The sequence below is a fragment of the Mauremys reevesii genome, linkage group 2, assembly GCF_016161935.1.
Source record: "Mauremys reevesii isolate NIE-2019 linkage group 2, ASM1616193v1, whole genome shotgun sequence".
In the NCBI taxonomy this organism is placed as follows: Eukaryota; Metazoa; Chordata; order Testudines; family Geoemydidae; genus Mauremys; species Mauremys reevesii.
Genome location: NC_052624.1, coordinates 12,252,018 through 12,267,411, shown reverse-complemented (window position 1 = coordinate 12,267,411; position 15,394 = coordinate 12,252,018). Strand labels below are relative to the sequence as shown.

General features: G+C 45.7%; 1 protein-coding gene and 1 long non-coding RNA gene across 6 annotated transcripts in view; one reads left to right on the top strand and one right to left on the bottom strand.

Moving 5' to 3' along the window:
- Positions 1-4,522, bottom strand: part of LOC120398863 — a 43,720-nt gene extending 39,198 nt beyond the window's left edge. For both annotated transcript variants that reach the window (XR_005594759.1, XR_005594758.1), the window contains exons 1-2: positions 4,405-4,522; positions 2,147-2,293 (exon numbers count right to left, since the gene is read on the bottom strand). This is a non-coding gene — a long non-coding RNA (uncharacterized LOC120398863). The remainder of the gene's footprint in view (positions 1-2,146; positions 2,294-4,404) is intronic.
- Positions 1-15,394, top strand: part of PLCD1 (phospholipase C delta 1) — an 85,354-nt gene that overhangs the window by 30,249 nt on the left and 39,711 nt on the right. For 2 of the 4 annotated variants that reach the window (XM_039526578.1, XM_039526579.1), the window contains 2 exons: positions 2,417-2,645; positions 10,977-11,106. In XM_039526578.1, coding sequence (XP_039382512.1) covers positions 2,417-2,645; positions 10,977-11,106 — 359 coding nt within the window. Of the gene's footprint in view, positions 1-2,416; positions 2,646-4,601; positions 4,706-10,188; positions 10,230-10,920; positions 11,107-15,394 lie in introns of those variants that run through there. The other 2 variants (XM_039526581.1, XM_039526580.1) reach the window with 2 other exon arrangements.

Below are 15,394 nucleotides of genomic sequence, written 5' to 3'. Positions count from 1 at the left end.
GTTGGCGGTGCAGCGTGGCTGCTGCTAAGGCAGGCTCCCTGCCTACCCCGGCCCGATGCTGCTCCCAGAAGGGGCCAACGTGCCCCTGCAGCCCCTGGGTAGGGGAGTCGGGGGGCACGTGGCTCCACGCACTGCCCCTCTCTGCAAGCACTGCCCTGCAGCTCCCATTGGCCACACCTCCCCATTCCCGGCCAATGGGAGCTGCAGGGGCAATGCGTGCAGGCAGGAGCAGCGCACAGAGGGAGACCCCTGCCCCTATCGGGGCTGTGGGGCCGCATTGGCTGCTTCCAGGAGTGGCGTGGGGCCAGGCCAGGGAGGGAGCCTGCCTTAGCGGCAGCCCCACTACACCACCAGAGATCACAATTGATTGGGAGATCCTCTAGTATTGATCAGTCGATCACGATCGACCGGTTGGTGACCACTGTGCTAGATCATGGGTTCTGGAGCATGGGTTCCAGAGAATCAGTTCTATATTTCCTATTGGATTAAAAACTTCTGAAGTTTTATTTATTGTTTGCACAAGCAGCCATCCTTTCCTAAGCCCTAAACATCTAGGAATCGACAGTTAAAACTTTTGCAGTGACAAAAGTGGGGGAGGGATAGCTCAGTGGTTTGAGCATTGGCCTGCTAAACCTAGGGTTGTGAATTTAATCCTTGAGGGGGCCACTTGGGGATCTGGGGCAAAAATTGGTCCTGCTAGTGAAGGCAGGGGGTTGGACTCAATGACCTTTCAAGGTCCCTTCTAGTTCTAAGAGATTGGTATATCTCCAATTATTACTTTTATATTAGGAGTAAGTGTGATCTGTGCTCTATTGCTGCCCAGCCACTGGTTCATAAGGAGTGGAGTGGCTGGGGACGTAGCTAAGTGGTAGGGCACAGGCTTAGCGCATATGAAATCCGAGATTTAATCCATGGCATTTCCTCCACCAGAAACTGGTGGGCCAACTCACGAGCCAGAGAATCAAATAAATCTCCTAATAGCAGCAGAATGTCAGCTCCTTTCTTCAGGATGGGTTTATTTCTCCAAACCAAAAGAGTCCAGCATAAATAGAACAGATAAACTAGGTCCTTTCCTCTGACCCAGCATCCCCTGCAGGTCTCTCCCTCCCTACTGAGCAGTTAGTCAGCGCTTAGGTCCTCGGGTCACACAGATTTGTTTAATAAGGTGAGTTTCTGTCCATATATTGAACAGGCGTCTGTTTCTGTTTATTTAGGTTTTCTCCAATATCCACCGTGATTATTTGGCATGGATTTAGCTTCTACAGCTGGGTCCAATTTCCCCCAGATGATGCCACACAGATCAGATTGTGTGGTTTATATTTGAACTGGGTGTCCTGATTCCCTACAGCAAATGGGATCAAATCTGCCTTTGATGATGGGACTGGAGTAGCATGGGCGTAGCTGAGGCCTGTAGTTTGGCCTGTTATTGCCAGTTTTGGCCAACTGCTTTGACGCTTTATCTTAAACAAACAAGAAAATGGGCCTGATTCTCCTCCCACTTATACCAGTTTAACACTAGTGTGACTCTCGATTTACATCAGTGTGAGAAGAGAATCTAGCCCAAAGTGCTTTCCCTTTTCATAGTCTTCAAACAGAAGGCAGACAGTACTGAGAGAAGGGACCAGTGTTCTGGTCCTGATCCTGCTCCCATTGAAGATTAGACCCTCTGCTTTAATTAGGGTTGGGTTTTTTAAGCAATTCTAATGTGATAAGAGTAGATGAAGTTGATATGATTAGCAGGCTGAAATATTGTTATACACTGAGGTAACACTTCCCCAACAGTTGTTAAATATACTGCACCTAACACTATATACACATCAAAATAGTCTAGCTGTTCCAAATAGCTGAAGCTCTCAAAGCATATGACAGATGGGGTATCAAAGGCATAGAGAGCTTAAGGCCATATTAGTGATTTTGGGTGTTTGTTTCTGGGCACCATTTGAGACACCTAAAGAGTAATCTTCAGAATGTGATGAGCACCTTCTCTCTGAAAATTAGCCCCTGTAAATGTGTTTCAAGTTGTGCACCCAAAATAATTAGTTTCGTTTGAAAAATCTTGGCTTTAATGACAAGATCGCACATCATGTCAATAGCAGAGTGAGGAATAGATTCCAGGGCTCTAAACTGTAGAGATCACTAGTCTCACCTTGCTACTTCCAGTATGAGTCCTGTTTATTTGTTAAAATGATGTTAGAAGCGAAGAACAAAGGAGAGCTTCCTCCTCTCTTGATACTGCTGCTCCCTCCTTTTGATCATTCTGTTTGCGAGAGGTGGGGAGAAAAGTCCTTCGGGCCTTGCAAGGAGTGGTTATTGGAAAAGGAAAATAGAGTTATTTGTTAATATCTGCCTCAGAGCAGAGATAAGACTGGCTAACCCTCTCCCCCCCAATTGATAGCAGAAGCCTTTGTTTCCACAGTCTCCATTGAAGATATTCAGGATGTAAGGCCCGGTCACGAGACAGAGGGGATGGAAAAGTATGCCAAAGATGTCCCTGAGCATCGCTGTTTTTCCATCATCTTTAAAGGCCAACGGAAAAACCTGGATCTCATCGCCAGTTCTGAAGATGATGCCAACCACTGGGTTTCAGGCCTGAAGAAAATCATAGCCAAGAACAATTCCATGAGCCAGAGACAGAAACTCCAACAGTATCCTTTGCATTTTAAAAGTGATTAATTATCCAACCACAACAAAGACGCACTTGTCTGTCTCAGTTGGGGTATTTGTATGTGTGTGCGGGGGTGCAAAACTGCACTGAGTCAGTCTCCTCTCACTGACTTTACATCTGTATAACTCCATGGACTTACGCCTGGTTTACACTGATGTGAGAGTCCTTTAAACAAAGAATTGTCTCATTGAGGACTTAAGATAAAAAAGCCATTAGTTCCTAGATTCTTCAGGGATTTGTTTCATTCACCATGATCTCCAGGATGGGAATTTCTTGGCAATTAGTGAAAGGCTTGTAGTGTTTATGATGTTTTATAGAAATGTAATGCAAAGGAGCTGATTTTCCTCTTTTGTGCACCAGTTTTACATCAGTGTAGTTCCACTGACTTTAATGGAGTTCCTCCTCATTTACGCCAGCGTGGGAGGAATACCTCTCCCTGAAGAGCCTGCATGCTATAGAGACACACTACGGACAAGGAGAGGGGGAAAGGAATGCAACAGAGAAGCAAAGCCAGTGAGTCACTGGGTGAAATCCTGGCCCCATTGAAGTCAATGGGATTTTCCCCTCTGGCTTCAATGGAGCCAGGATTTCATGCACTGGGCTGTAGATCCCTGAGCAGCCGTAGGCTTCGCTGCCATATTAAAAGTGAGGGTGGTTGTGGGCTGCATTTTTTTAACTCTTTGGATCACATTTGGCCTTTTGGATGCTCTGTGGGTCTCCCTGCTATTAAAGCAACCTACCTGAATCACCATTCTTGAGAGGTGCTGACTCACTGGTTGTCTTGTGAGTGCCAAGTACACTAACCTGGATGGACTTTACAGATATTGCACCATCCCCTGTCCTTTTATAGGTTATCCAACATACTTATTCATGCTGTGGTCTCACGCTCTGTGGGGGGGAGAGGGACAGGTTTTTCTCCCCACAGAGGTCCCTCGGTACCACCAGCAGGACTGTCAAGTTGAATTAGTCATTAGTCGGCCTGCCACATCCCTCTCTCCCCTAGGTTGTGCTTTGACTAGAACTTGGGGTGTTAAGTCTATTGAAGTTGGATTTCTCAGTGGGACCTGCATTGTCTTTTCACTGGAGACAGAACATCTCTTGAAGCTCATGGCAGAAGCTTTTGGTAAGACACAGAATCTCCAGTGAACCCTTACTGCATTTAACCTGTGGGTGATTCGGAGTCCTAGTTCCAATGTTATTGCATGGCAAGCACAAACCCTGATTGCCATTCAGAAACAAACACCAGCTCTGGAGAGAGAAAAAGGTGCCAGCACTGGCGGCAAAACAGTAGCAGACATAGAGGTTTTATAGTAGTTTGCTGCCACTATTGAGAGTTGGTTGCTTCTTTTCCTGTCCTCAGAGGTTAAGGAGAACAATTTTTCACCCCCCTTCTTGTAACAACCTTATATATACTTGAAAACTGTTATCGTGTCTCCCTTCAGTCTTCTCTTCTGCAGACTACACAAACCCAGTGTTTTCAATCTTTCCTTATAGGTCATATTTTCTAGACCTTTAATCATTTTTGTTGCTCTCCTCTTGACTTTCTCCAGTTTCTCCACATCTTTCCTGAAATGTGGTGCCCAGAACTGGACTCAGTACTCCAGCTGAGGCCTTATAAGTGCTGAGTAGAGCAGAAGAATTACTTCTCCTGTCTTTCTTTTCTGATAGCGGTCTGTGATTGTCGCTGAACAGCATGATACTTCAAGAGAGTGAGATGAAACCAAATAGCTTTTGCTTACCACCAGTTCCAAGGTCCTTAAAGCCACTAGGAGATTGTGTGTTTTTTCAACACTTAGGCCCAGATTCTGCCCTCAGATATATGCAGGCATGTCTGGTTGAAGTTACTGGCTTGACCAGCACTGACCAAACAATGCAGAATTGTTGCCACAGTGCCACTGAGTGAATGATGTAGCCCATCCTCTTGGGAGGAGCCTCACTGCCTGGTCAGCAAAGCTCAAATTGAACTCCCTCCTTATTTCAGTTCAGCTGCTCCTCTCACACTGTGCCTTCTGCTCCTATCTGGAGCCAACCCACTGCTGGGTCAGTACTTTCTCCTCTGTCGCCACCATCTTGCTATATTAGCTCCTCTGTGCCTTGTTGTCACTCATGGGTGGGGGACCTTCACTAGGTATTTCTACTCCTTCATAACCTCTGGATGTACCAGAGGTTCTGGTGCTGGTCCCAGCATCTTTGGCTGGAGGGCTCTGTACCTGGATGTTAGCTAGTCTGCCCCATACTTATAGGAATTGTCATAGTGGACCAGACAAGATTTCCTGTCTTCAACAGCAGCCAAGGCCAGATGGTTCAGAGGCAGATGGAAACCCCAAGCTGCACCTAACTGCAATATTGTAGAATATCATAGCATAGGGAGAGGGAATTTATTATACTGTATCATGTAATATGGGATCACCAGACTTTCTTCCTGACCCCAGCTAGTGATCAGGGTGTGCCCTGAATTCTGAGGAGGGATGGCCATTGTTTCCCAAACATTTTTGGCATCCCCACTTCAGTTGAGACTTTCCTCACCGCTTGGGCTGACCCCCAAATTTAGCTCCCTTCTTAACTCAGTTCAGCCACTCCTCTTGCACTGGGCCTCATGCTCCCACGTGGAGCCAAACCACCATCTCACTGTTAGGTTTCACTTCAGTGGCCACCATCTCGCTACACTGGCTCCTCTATGCCTTGTTGGTACTCATGGGTGGGGGGCCTTCACTAGGGTTCATGAAAGTTATTGCCTTCTAGAGCCTTCCTTTGTGGAGAAGCCCATGGCTGTAATGGGGGGCTGCCAGAAATAATATTTTCCTAGCTGTTTTCATTCTAGTTAATATCTGTGATGACTGCACCCCTCCACCACCACCTCTGTGGGAGTCACAGCTACAAAAAAGCCGTCTCTGGAGCATGTGCAATTGAAACCACTGAACTATTTCCATCTAAGAGTAGAGATGATTGTATCTAAATAACAGTAACATTTGTTCGGAGCAAAGGCTGCAATTTCCAAAGTGGAAACATGCCTCTCTCTCTTTAACTCCTAGTCCGAATCCAAGTTAAATGAGGTGGGGAGGCAAACAGTATTTCTGGAAGAATAATTATGGTGGACTCTTGGCGTCCAGTCTGGGACAGTTACTATCAGTCTAACCCAACCTGGAATTACAGAACAGCAAGATTCTCATTTTAGGTTTGCTGATGTTTAATTAAAGCCTGGAATTTAAACTTAGTCTTTCTTCAGTGGATGTGCCTGGAAGTGTGGTTTGATGTGAAAGTTTCTTGAAAAGAAATGGGCATCATATATACGAATACAGATAGATAGGAAAGAAGTGTTGGGGGCCCGTGGTCCATTCTTCCCCCTGCCAGGGCAGGGTTGTTCTCTGCAGTACATTTTCCCATGCTTGCCACCCCAGTTTAAAGACATGAACATGGAATAAAATCAGGCAGTTGATAGATTTTTGATGCTTCTATATATACAGTAGTGCCTGATTAACAGTCCAGTTCAGCTCTAGAGCAAGCAGGCATAGCTTCAATTGATTTCAGTGGAAGTTGCACGCAGTTTTGCCTGGGATGACTTTGGTCCATAGAATACATGGGAACTTTCAATCTAAGCTGTGAGAAATGAAGCAGCTTTGCTTTTTTTGGGGTTTTTTTTTTCTGCTTTGGAATCACATCCCCTGAATTTCTAATTTGAACAAATTCACTAGATACCTTAGAATTCTTCAGTCATTCTTCCTTAGTTTCTAGTGGAAGATGGTAGCCTCAGGAGCCAGGAGATTCTTTAAAAGGGCAATGAGACAATATTGTCTCCCTGTTCAGGCAGGAATGAAAGCCATAGCTTTCTATCCCTCCTAGATACTTAAATGGTCCCCATCCCCATTGTGTTTGAGCACGTCATTCTTTATCATATTTATCCTCACAACATTCCTGTGAAGTAGGGCAGTGCTATAAGCCCCATTTCACAGATGGGGAACTGAGGCCCAGAAAGGCTGCGTCAGTGGTCCCCAACCTTTTCGTCTGGCGGGTGCCAGACGAAGGACCGTGGCGGCGGTGGAGCATCTGCCGAAATGCCACCGAATTTCTGCGGCATTTCGGCAGCGACGCCTCTCGATGACGTCACTTGGCGGTGGCAAGTGGCGTCATCAAGAGGCGTCGCCGCCGAAATGCCGCAGAAATTCGGGGGCGACGCCTCTTGATGACGCTGCTTGTCAGCGGCAAGTGATGTCATCGAGAGGCGTCACCGCCAAAATGCCGCAGAAATTCGGCGGCATTTTGGTGGATGCTCCACCGCCAGCCAGGACGTGGGCGCATTTTGATGCCCCTGGGCTACGTGATTTGACCAAGGTCACACAGAAGTCTGTGGCAGAGGAGGAAATCAAATCAAATCCAGGTCTCCCAAGTCACAGGCTAGTGCCCCAACCACTCGAGCAACCTACTCTCAACCTGCTAAGGCCCAAACCTAGGATGCAATATGCGACAAAGATCCAAAATGAGGAGCACAAACAATTAGCCATGCAGGACACTTCTAATGTTGTAGGATTCATCCATTTAACATGAATGATGCTTTCTATGTGATCTCTCTGATCCTTGATTCTTTATTTCTGATGTAAATCATTTTTAAGAACAGAAGTGAGGGAACATAGTTACCCTTGGGACTGAAATGAGGGATATGTCAGAGGGAGGATGAGGCCCAGGAAATCTTCAGTTGTGTTTGAGGCTCTACCATTAAATGGTTGTGTGACCGTTCCGGTTAGATGGCTAGCTATGTCTCTGCCCCCTTTCTAGTCTCTCTGAGTGTTTGGCCTCTTGTCCTCACCTCTCTCAAGGCGGAACCTTGCAAATCTTCTACTTTTGGACTGGGACTCAGGTACTGTGATGGGGCGCACCAATCACTGCTTGTCTGGTGCCTCCTCCTGGTCACTTTAAGGATTAATCTCAAGTCTGACACCCCTTCCCGTGGTCGCATGCTGTCACACCATCTCTCTCTCTCATCCCAGGAAATGCAGCATCCTCTTCATGACTCAGCCCTCCAGCTAGGTCACTCAGCGTCCTCCCTTTTGGGATATATCAAAGTCTTACCCTTAGCAGTCCTAGGTAGTCTTCCCATTCACTGCCACAGGTGCCACTCCTTCAGTGGCTGGTAGGGGAACCCGGGCCCTCTCTCTACTCTGGGTCCAGTCCAGGGACCCTCAACCTAGCAGTTCTGTGCTTTATCCTCCCAGCCCTCACTGCTCCTTCCCTGGACTGCTTCCTACCACTTCCTATTGCCAGCTTCCTGTCTTTATAGGCCCTGGCTGAACCTGCTTCCTACCAATACCCTGCTCCCTGGCTCTCGCTCCAGGTACAGATGTTAATAGACCATATCCGTTTTCAGTCCTGTGTGGGGTGAACACCCCATCACAGATACACTGCCCTGTGTATACCAATTGCTTATTGCCCTGCGGGTCTGACTGGGTTTCTGGTACCTGCATTTCCTCCCTTCAGAAATATATGATCCGTGATATAGTGATTCTGAAAAAGACAGTATTTTTATTTAGCAGTTGGAACTAAGCATTTTAGAAAAAAGGGATTTGAAAGCAACAAACAGCAGGTGTAATTAGTCTCATGTAACCTTATGCTGTGCTAGCAGCTAAATTAGATAGGATTTGTTCCAGGAGCAGAACAAAAGTAATTCACAATCTCTTGCATTCCCAGATCCTCCTGTGGGTCTGGGTTTTGACCCAAGGTGCCTAGTGTTGCCCACACTGAAAATGCCAAGGTGTGGGCAGGCTGCAAAAAGGAGAGCAGATTCTCCCAAAACTGGTGATTAACACTATAGTTCACCAACCAGTCACAAACTGTGCTCGTGATCCCACACACTGGTTATCAAGAAGCTGAAAAAAAGAAATCACACAGCTCCCTTTATTGCATTCAAGTCTCTGGCTCCCAATCAGCACCTAGGTCAAATACAGTGAGAAATTATTTAAAACTCTATTCACTGTACAAAATGTTCTTCTGATCCCCAAAGGGCCAGTCACGTTACCAGATCAGTACTAGTTTGGATCTTACCCAAAATACCACACTGCCAGCCAATCCTTTAGTATCTAAAACAAAAAGTTTATTATAAAAACAAAGAAAAGAATGAAAGAGAGCTGTTAAATAGTCAAAGCAATAAGATACATACATGTGAGTTCAGAGTCCGTATATCAAGTTCTTAGCAACGTTGGTCAGTTTGCTGGCTTGTAAAGTCCCTTTGAAACACATCCAGTGCTTGGATGGGTCTGTCAGTCCTTTGTTCAAGGTTTCAGTTTATAGAGAAGTTACTCCTGAGGTAGAAAGCAGGATTGAAGACAAAATGGAGATGATGCAGCTGCCTGTTTATATCCTTTGTTATCGTAGTGGCATGTACATCCTCTGTCCCACACAGAAGCTCACAGGACGTGGATATGGAAAAGCACTTGGAGTCCCCTGTCCACAGGCATGTCCCTACATGTCCTGCTGACTCGTAGGCGTAGGCTCTGGCTTCTCTTAATGGGTTCTTTGTACAACTGATTGCCCTTGATGGGTCAGTAAGCAGGCTGGATAGTGCTGATGCCAATCTGTCTGGGGGGTGTCACCCAGAAACATAGCACAAGTTTGAGATGCAGATAGAGCACCCACATTTAGTTGGGGATTGGTCCTGCTTTGAGCAGGGAGTTGGACTAGATGACCTCCTGTGGTCTCTTCCAACCCTAATCTTCTATGATTCTACGATTTATAACTCATGATACAAAGATGATACTCACATATAAATAAGCTTATCATATTTAGCAAATCATAACTTTTCCAGCAGCCCATGTGACATCCTCAGGGCCATACAGTAGCATATATATTGTGTGGATGTGGCCCACATAACACATAGAGCGCTACAATGCTAAAGGGGTTGAGAACCACTGCTTTAGATACAAATGTGGCAATTGTAGGTAAATATTCACATATTAAGGGTTACCATTGCGGATGCTATTGGTATCTGTAAACATCTTTTTCTCTCAGGGAAAATATGATGGGCCCAGTTAAAATATTGTGTGTTGTCCCTTAGGGTCAGTTAATCATATTCTAGCTCAGGCCCTCATCTCCCAGAATGGGCATTTTTTAGTCTTTTTGGAATGATTTTTGAAACGGTGCCTTCTCTCCTAGTCTCGTTTATGGCAGTGAGGACTACGTCCATAGAGATTTGATGACCTGATCTTAGTTTGATAGTTTTCCTACTTCAGAAATAGAATGCTTTCCCTGAAGACCTCATTCATTTGATGATTAAACTAGCAGAAAGAAATATGGTGCTCTGCTGCAGTAATAGCCATTCCTATTTTGAAAAAACGCCAGGATATTTAACAGTCTGACATCATCTTCCAGAAAAGACATAGGAATGCCAGTGGAAATTTCCTGAGCATCATTCCTAAAGAAAAATTGCAGATATTTTATTGTAATTGGTTGAAACAGTGCAGTAACATTGTAAGCTGTAATGTTAGGGTAGTGTAGACTACAGTGATATATACCTTATGTGTTTTACAAGGGAACGTCGGAACCTACCAGCTGCACCAGTTCTACTTTTAAAAAAATGGTAAGAAATATGGGGACAGATCCTCAAATATATACCAGAGTAGACAGCATATATCTTTGACAAGATGAACAGTAATGTTTCTGCTGGTATCAGAGGGGTAGCCGTGTTAGTCTGGATCTGTAAAAGCAGCAAAGAGTCCTGTGGCACCTTATAGACTAACAGATGTTTTGGAGCATGAGCTTTCGTGGGTGAATACCCACTTCGTTGGATGCATGTTTCTGCTGGGGAATCTTTTCCCAGTATCCAGCACGGGTTCTTTAGCATCTTCCCCAGCTCCAACCAAATGTTAGTTGATATACTGGATCTCGATCAAATCCCACCTATCCATGCAGGAAACCATCGGTTTTGCCTTCTGGGAGCTCTTTGCCCTCCTTCCCTCACCTGCAATCCCCTGTTAACGGCCTTGAATGCAGTGCTCATTCTCTTGCAAAAATGTTTTGTGGTTCAGCTGGGACAAGAAGCAATTGTGGAGCAAATGTTTTCCCCACTCCCAGTGGGTGAAAGATCTCTCCTCGGCTGGGGGCTCCTATGTGACAGAGTGCTCTGCTGCCACCTTAGCATCCCTTAACATGCTCTTTAAAAACAGAGGGCCAGATCCTCAGTTGGTGTAAATTGGCTTGATGGCACTATGCTGATTTACACCAGCTGAAGACCAGGCCCAGAATCTCTAGGTGAGTTTTTTTTTCCCCAGGGGAAGGGATGGGGGAAGGAATCGATCTGGAGTGATTTCCTTACATCAGCTTGCAGCTGGATTCACTCCTGCTTGCGGAAAGCCGATAAGAACAAAGACAACAAGATGAGTTTTAAAGAGCTCAAGAGCTTCCTGAAAGAAGTGAACATTCAAATGGATGACAGTTATGCCAAGCAGATCTTTCAGGTAAGGAGAATTCACAATTGGCATGGCAGCGAATGGGCTGGCTTGGGGTCACAGTCCCTGAACCTCACACCATCTGGCTGGAGACCTAAGCAGAGGCAAACTCTCAACATGCTGACTAAGCCCTAGGATTGTGCATGTGCCTTAGGATCTTCAAAGTGCTCATTGCTGGCCTAACTGGGCTCCCAGTTAAATCAATGGTCATACTCCCATTGACTCCAGTAGGAGCAGAGCTGGGCCAATCTTGAGTGCGTTTTGAAAACTCCACCCATGGTGAATGGGGCACCACTGTGAGAGCTGCTCTGTCCCAAAGGTATAATTGAGTCCAAGAATGGAGGGGGATGCAGAGAAGGATCAGACATTGATATGGATAATGCAAGATAAATGGGTAAGATCAGAGAGAGAGCAGGTGCCCTTGGGCACTGGTGGGTCAAGACTTCAGAGTATAACGACTACATGCCGAAAACTTTAGTCCCCTGTGGAATAAGTTCTGCTATAGTCACTCGCCCTAACACTGTGGAGTAAAATACCAAGTGGCTTCTGTAAAATCAAGGAAAGTTATACAAGGCAGGGGAAAGTGTGAATTAAAGGAATACAGTCATGATAGTTATGTAACACTGTACATTGGCTTGGAGCAGTTATGCTGCTTTAATGACCCAAGACACATGAACTCCGCTCAGGGATACGCACTACTAATTTCTTGAGCTTTGACTTGCTGGCGGAGCCAGTGGGAAGGTAATGACGGTGACAAGAAGTCCTGAGTTGTTGAGTTGTTAGTGTTCCTGAAACCCAGCCTTCCTGCTTGCATGAGCTAAAGCCCATTGGATTGATTTCTAGGCCTGCATCACATCTGTCACTTAACTTCCCTGAAGGGGGCAGTGTCAGAAAGAACTGTTCCTTTCCCTTCAGAGCGCTACTAAATGGTAAAAGTGCACACAGTCGTCAAAACCCAGTAGTGGTTCTGATGCTCCCCTCTGCTTCTGCCAGAGGAGGGCTGGGGAGTAGAGCCCTGCGCAGGACTATTTTTTAAATCCTGCGCCTGTCCCACCCCGCAGTACCCACGGTCACCCACAGAAACCTTAGATCCCGCAAGAGAGACAGATTCCCCCACGCTACTAAAACAAAACAAACAAACAAACAAACAAAAAACCCCAGATCGGTTCATCTGTTATATATATAAATGGAATTCAGACACAATTTTTACCACTAAAAGAATAAAACAAATCTTGCTTAAACCATGTACAAAAATATTTTAACTCCTGTTATGAGCCATCAGCTCTCTTTCTATCCCTCGCTTAAAGTTAAGTATTAAAACCTTTTTAAAAAAAGAAAAGAAAAGAAAAACTTGCTTTCCATTGCTGAAATTCTATTATGACAAATTGACGAAAGATTTAGTATTTTCCCACAAATTACCACAGGCAGGATTTTTTTGCCAACCCAATCCCAACCACAACAAAGTACATTTTACCTACTTCCGCTCTTATGGCAGTGGGTCCTGTGGGACCCCAGTCCCACTGCAGGGCTCTACTGGGGCGCCTCAGACTGCCGGTCCTAGCTGGGGATTGCATAGAAGGGAGGCATGCCAGCTCTTTGTGCTCTCCTAACACTACATCTGTGGAGACCTCTCTGTGTGGGAGCGCCACACAGATTCAGGGGGAGGTCAGCCAGCAGATCTCTACTGATTTCTTGCTGCAGAACCCCCAGAATAAAGCTGCATAAACACAAGCTTTGTCTGCAGTAACGTGCTTCCTTCCTTTTCCACATGGTGGACCAGGCCTGCTCCTCTGTGGGGACTCCTCTTGGAGCAGCTGCCGTCAGGGAGCACCCAGAAGAACAGCTTTCAGACTGTGAGCTCTGTGGGGCAAGGACTATCTTTCCCTGTGTGTGCGTACAGCACCTAGCCATGGGGACCTAACCTGGAGCCTGTAGGTGCAGCTGAAATGCAAATTACAGTAATGATAATGAGCTGCTCTTTCAGAGGCTGTGCTCTGTGGAGGCTCCAGGGGAATAGAGGGAGGCGGGGAAGAGGTTGGCAGTGGAGAAATGAGAGATGTCCACACAGACATGCTTGTCTCTGACAGATCTAGGGAGCATAAACCCCTGCCACTTCCTAACCTCCTCCCTCAATGGAATAATTAGAAGGAAACTCTGAGAGTGGAGACTTGAGGCGTTTCAGTTCCTGCTTAGGGGAGCATTGGGCTCAATGAATTAAAGCTATAAAGAGAGACTAAGCACTTGACAGTGCTGGTTCATGTAGCAATGTGCTGTTCTTTGTACAGGCACAGTAACGAAGGATGATCGATCAGTCAGACAGTGGCTATAAGGGTGTTTTCCTAAATTAGTCCTGTTTTCCGTCAAGGTGGCCTCCCATACCTGTGTGGTCCCTCTATAAGTTCTAAGTAGACCTGGGTACAACGTCTCCAATGAAACCAGAAGCCACGTAAAACTCACCTGGTTGTGCATTTCATTTCAAACGTGATCTCAGCTGTTTCTTCACAAAGTTTCCCCACTCTTTCTGGCAAACTCAGTCTGATTCAGGGTGTCAGGATGCATCAAAGCCAGGTAAAACCCAGCAGTTTGGACCAAGATTCTCTCTGTCATTTGGGGCTCATTCAAACCCAAAGTGGGGGGACCACGCCATACAGATCAAACTCAGGGAACATGTTCACACACACAGAGCAACCCAAACTGGAATCTGGCCACGATGGCAGCACTTGCACCCCTGTTCTTTTGGAAAGGGCAGTGAAGTCTGTCTAAAGACCACTAATGGCCAGGCTTCCAAGAGGTGGCCCTTACCGCAGCAGAAGCCTCCATACAGCCGTACTCGGGCATTGGCTCAGTTCTGTCTCAAAGGAGAGAGCGTCATTGGCCAAATCCCCGCTATCGCCAGTCTGCCTTTATCTTTGTGCCTCTTCTCCAAGAATTCAACAAATCTAACGCTGCTTCGGTGACAAGCTTTACCAAGCTGACACCACAGGATGGTATAGACACAGACAGCAGCAAGCAAAATAATTGCTTCAAGAGTGTAGAAAACTATCTTGTTGGATTAACATTTTTATTGTTTTTATGCTTTTCAATGCACACATCAGAATACAGAAAGAAAACAAAAAACATTATAAACTTGTAACGACACCATCTGTACCGAACAGCATAGTGTTAACATGCATCTGCAAAAACCATTTCACAAGCTTAATATTAAACTAAAAAAGCAAATAAGTTGAAACCTATGTAGAGGGTGTCCTTGTAAATTACTGAGCATGTCAGGAGAAACAGCGTGTAGGTAGGCCGCTTTCTCAGCTTCTCTCATCATTAAGGTGAATAAATGCCACCTCTGTCACTTTGATCATGCCAGTTGTGAGATCATAGTTTTGACTTGTAGAATGCAACGAGCCGCTGGATAGTTTAGTTTGGTTCATAACTAGGCAGCCCAACGACTCCCAAAGTGTTGCAGTGGTGACTTTCCATAGGGAGCAATAATATCAGTGCCCCAAAGACCTCATTATCATCTTGCTAGAGGAAACCTCAGGGGCATCATGATTGTCTTCTGTGTGATTAGCACTGCTTGGCTTGGGTCCTAACAGGATGGTTGGTTAAACTGAAATGTGCATTTTGTTTCTAGGAATCAGGGCTATAACCATATCTTGCATTTATACCGTGCCTACCATCCTGAGGGATCCCAGAGCCAGTTATATACTATGCACGTACAGAGCCCTTGAAAGGTTGCTACCTCTGAAGTGGATGGTGACCACCAAATGGCACACAGGGTGGTCTACAGCACTCAGGGCTGGGGGATGGTCTTTTTTTGGCCAAGGACCTTGGGTCAAACCAAGTACTATGGGAATTTTGAGATCTGTGCAGAGTGGGCAGGACTTAGGTTTTCAGAGTCCCACCTGAAAGACCATCTAGACTTAATTGACCTCAATGGGCCAGATCCTCAGCTACGGAAGAGCTGGCTGTCTATATTAGATATTTATAGAGAGCCAGTCATCAAAATATCTAGGCATCAACTGATAAGCTAGGTACAGAGAAACCTGCACCAAAAGTCCCTCAATCCTAATAAGAGACTCTCTGTCTTAAGCGACCACTTTGATGTATGCCCAGGTTTTCCATTACAGTTTGTTTTGTTTGACCTTTAGTTAATTAAAATATTTACCAACAAAAATCCTACCAAAGTAACTAACATTACGGCGGGATAGGGAGCACTGCTGTAATATTGCTTGCAGAGGCAACATTGTGAAGATTGTAAGGGCAACCATTATAGCACATCTAGTCAGCTGCCAACTAGAGCTGG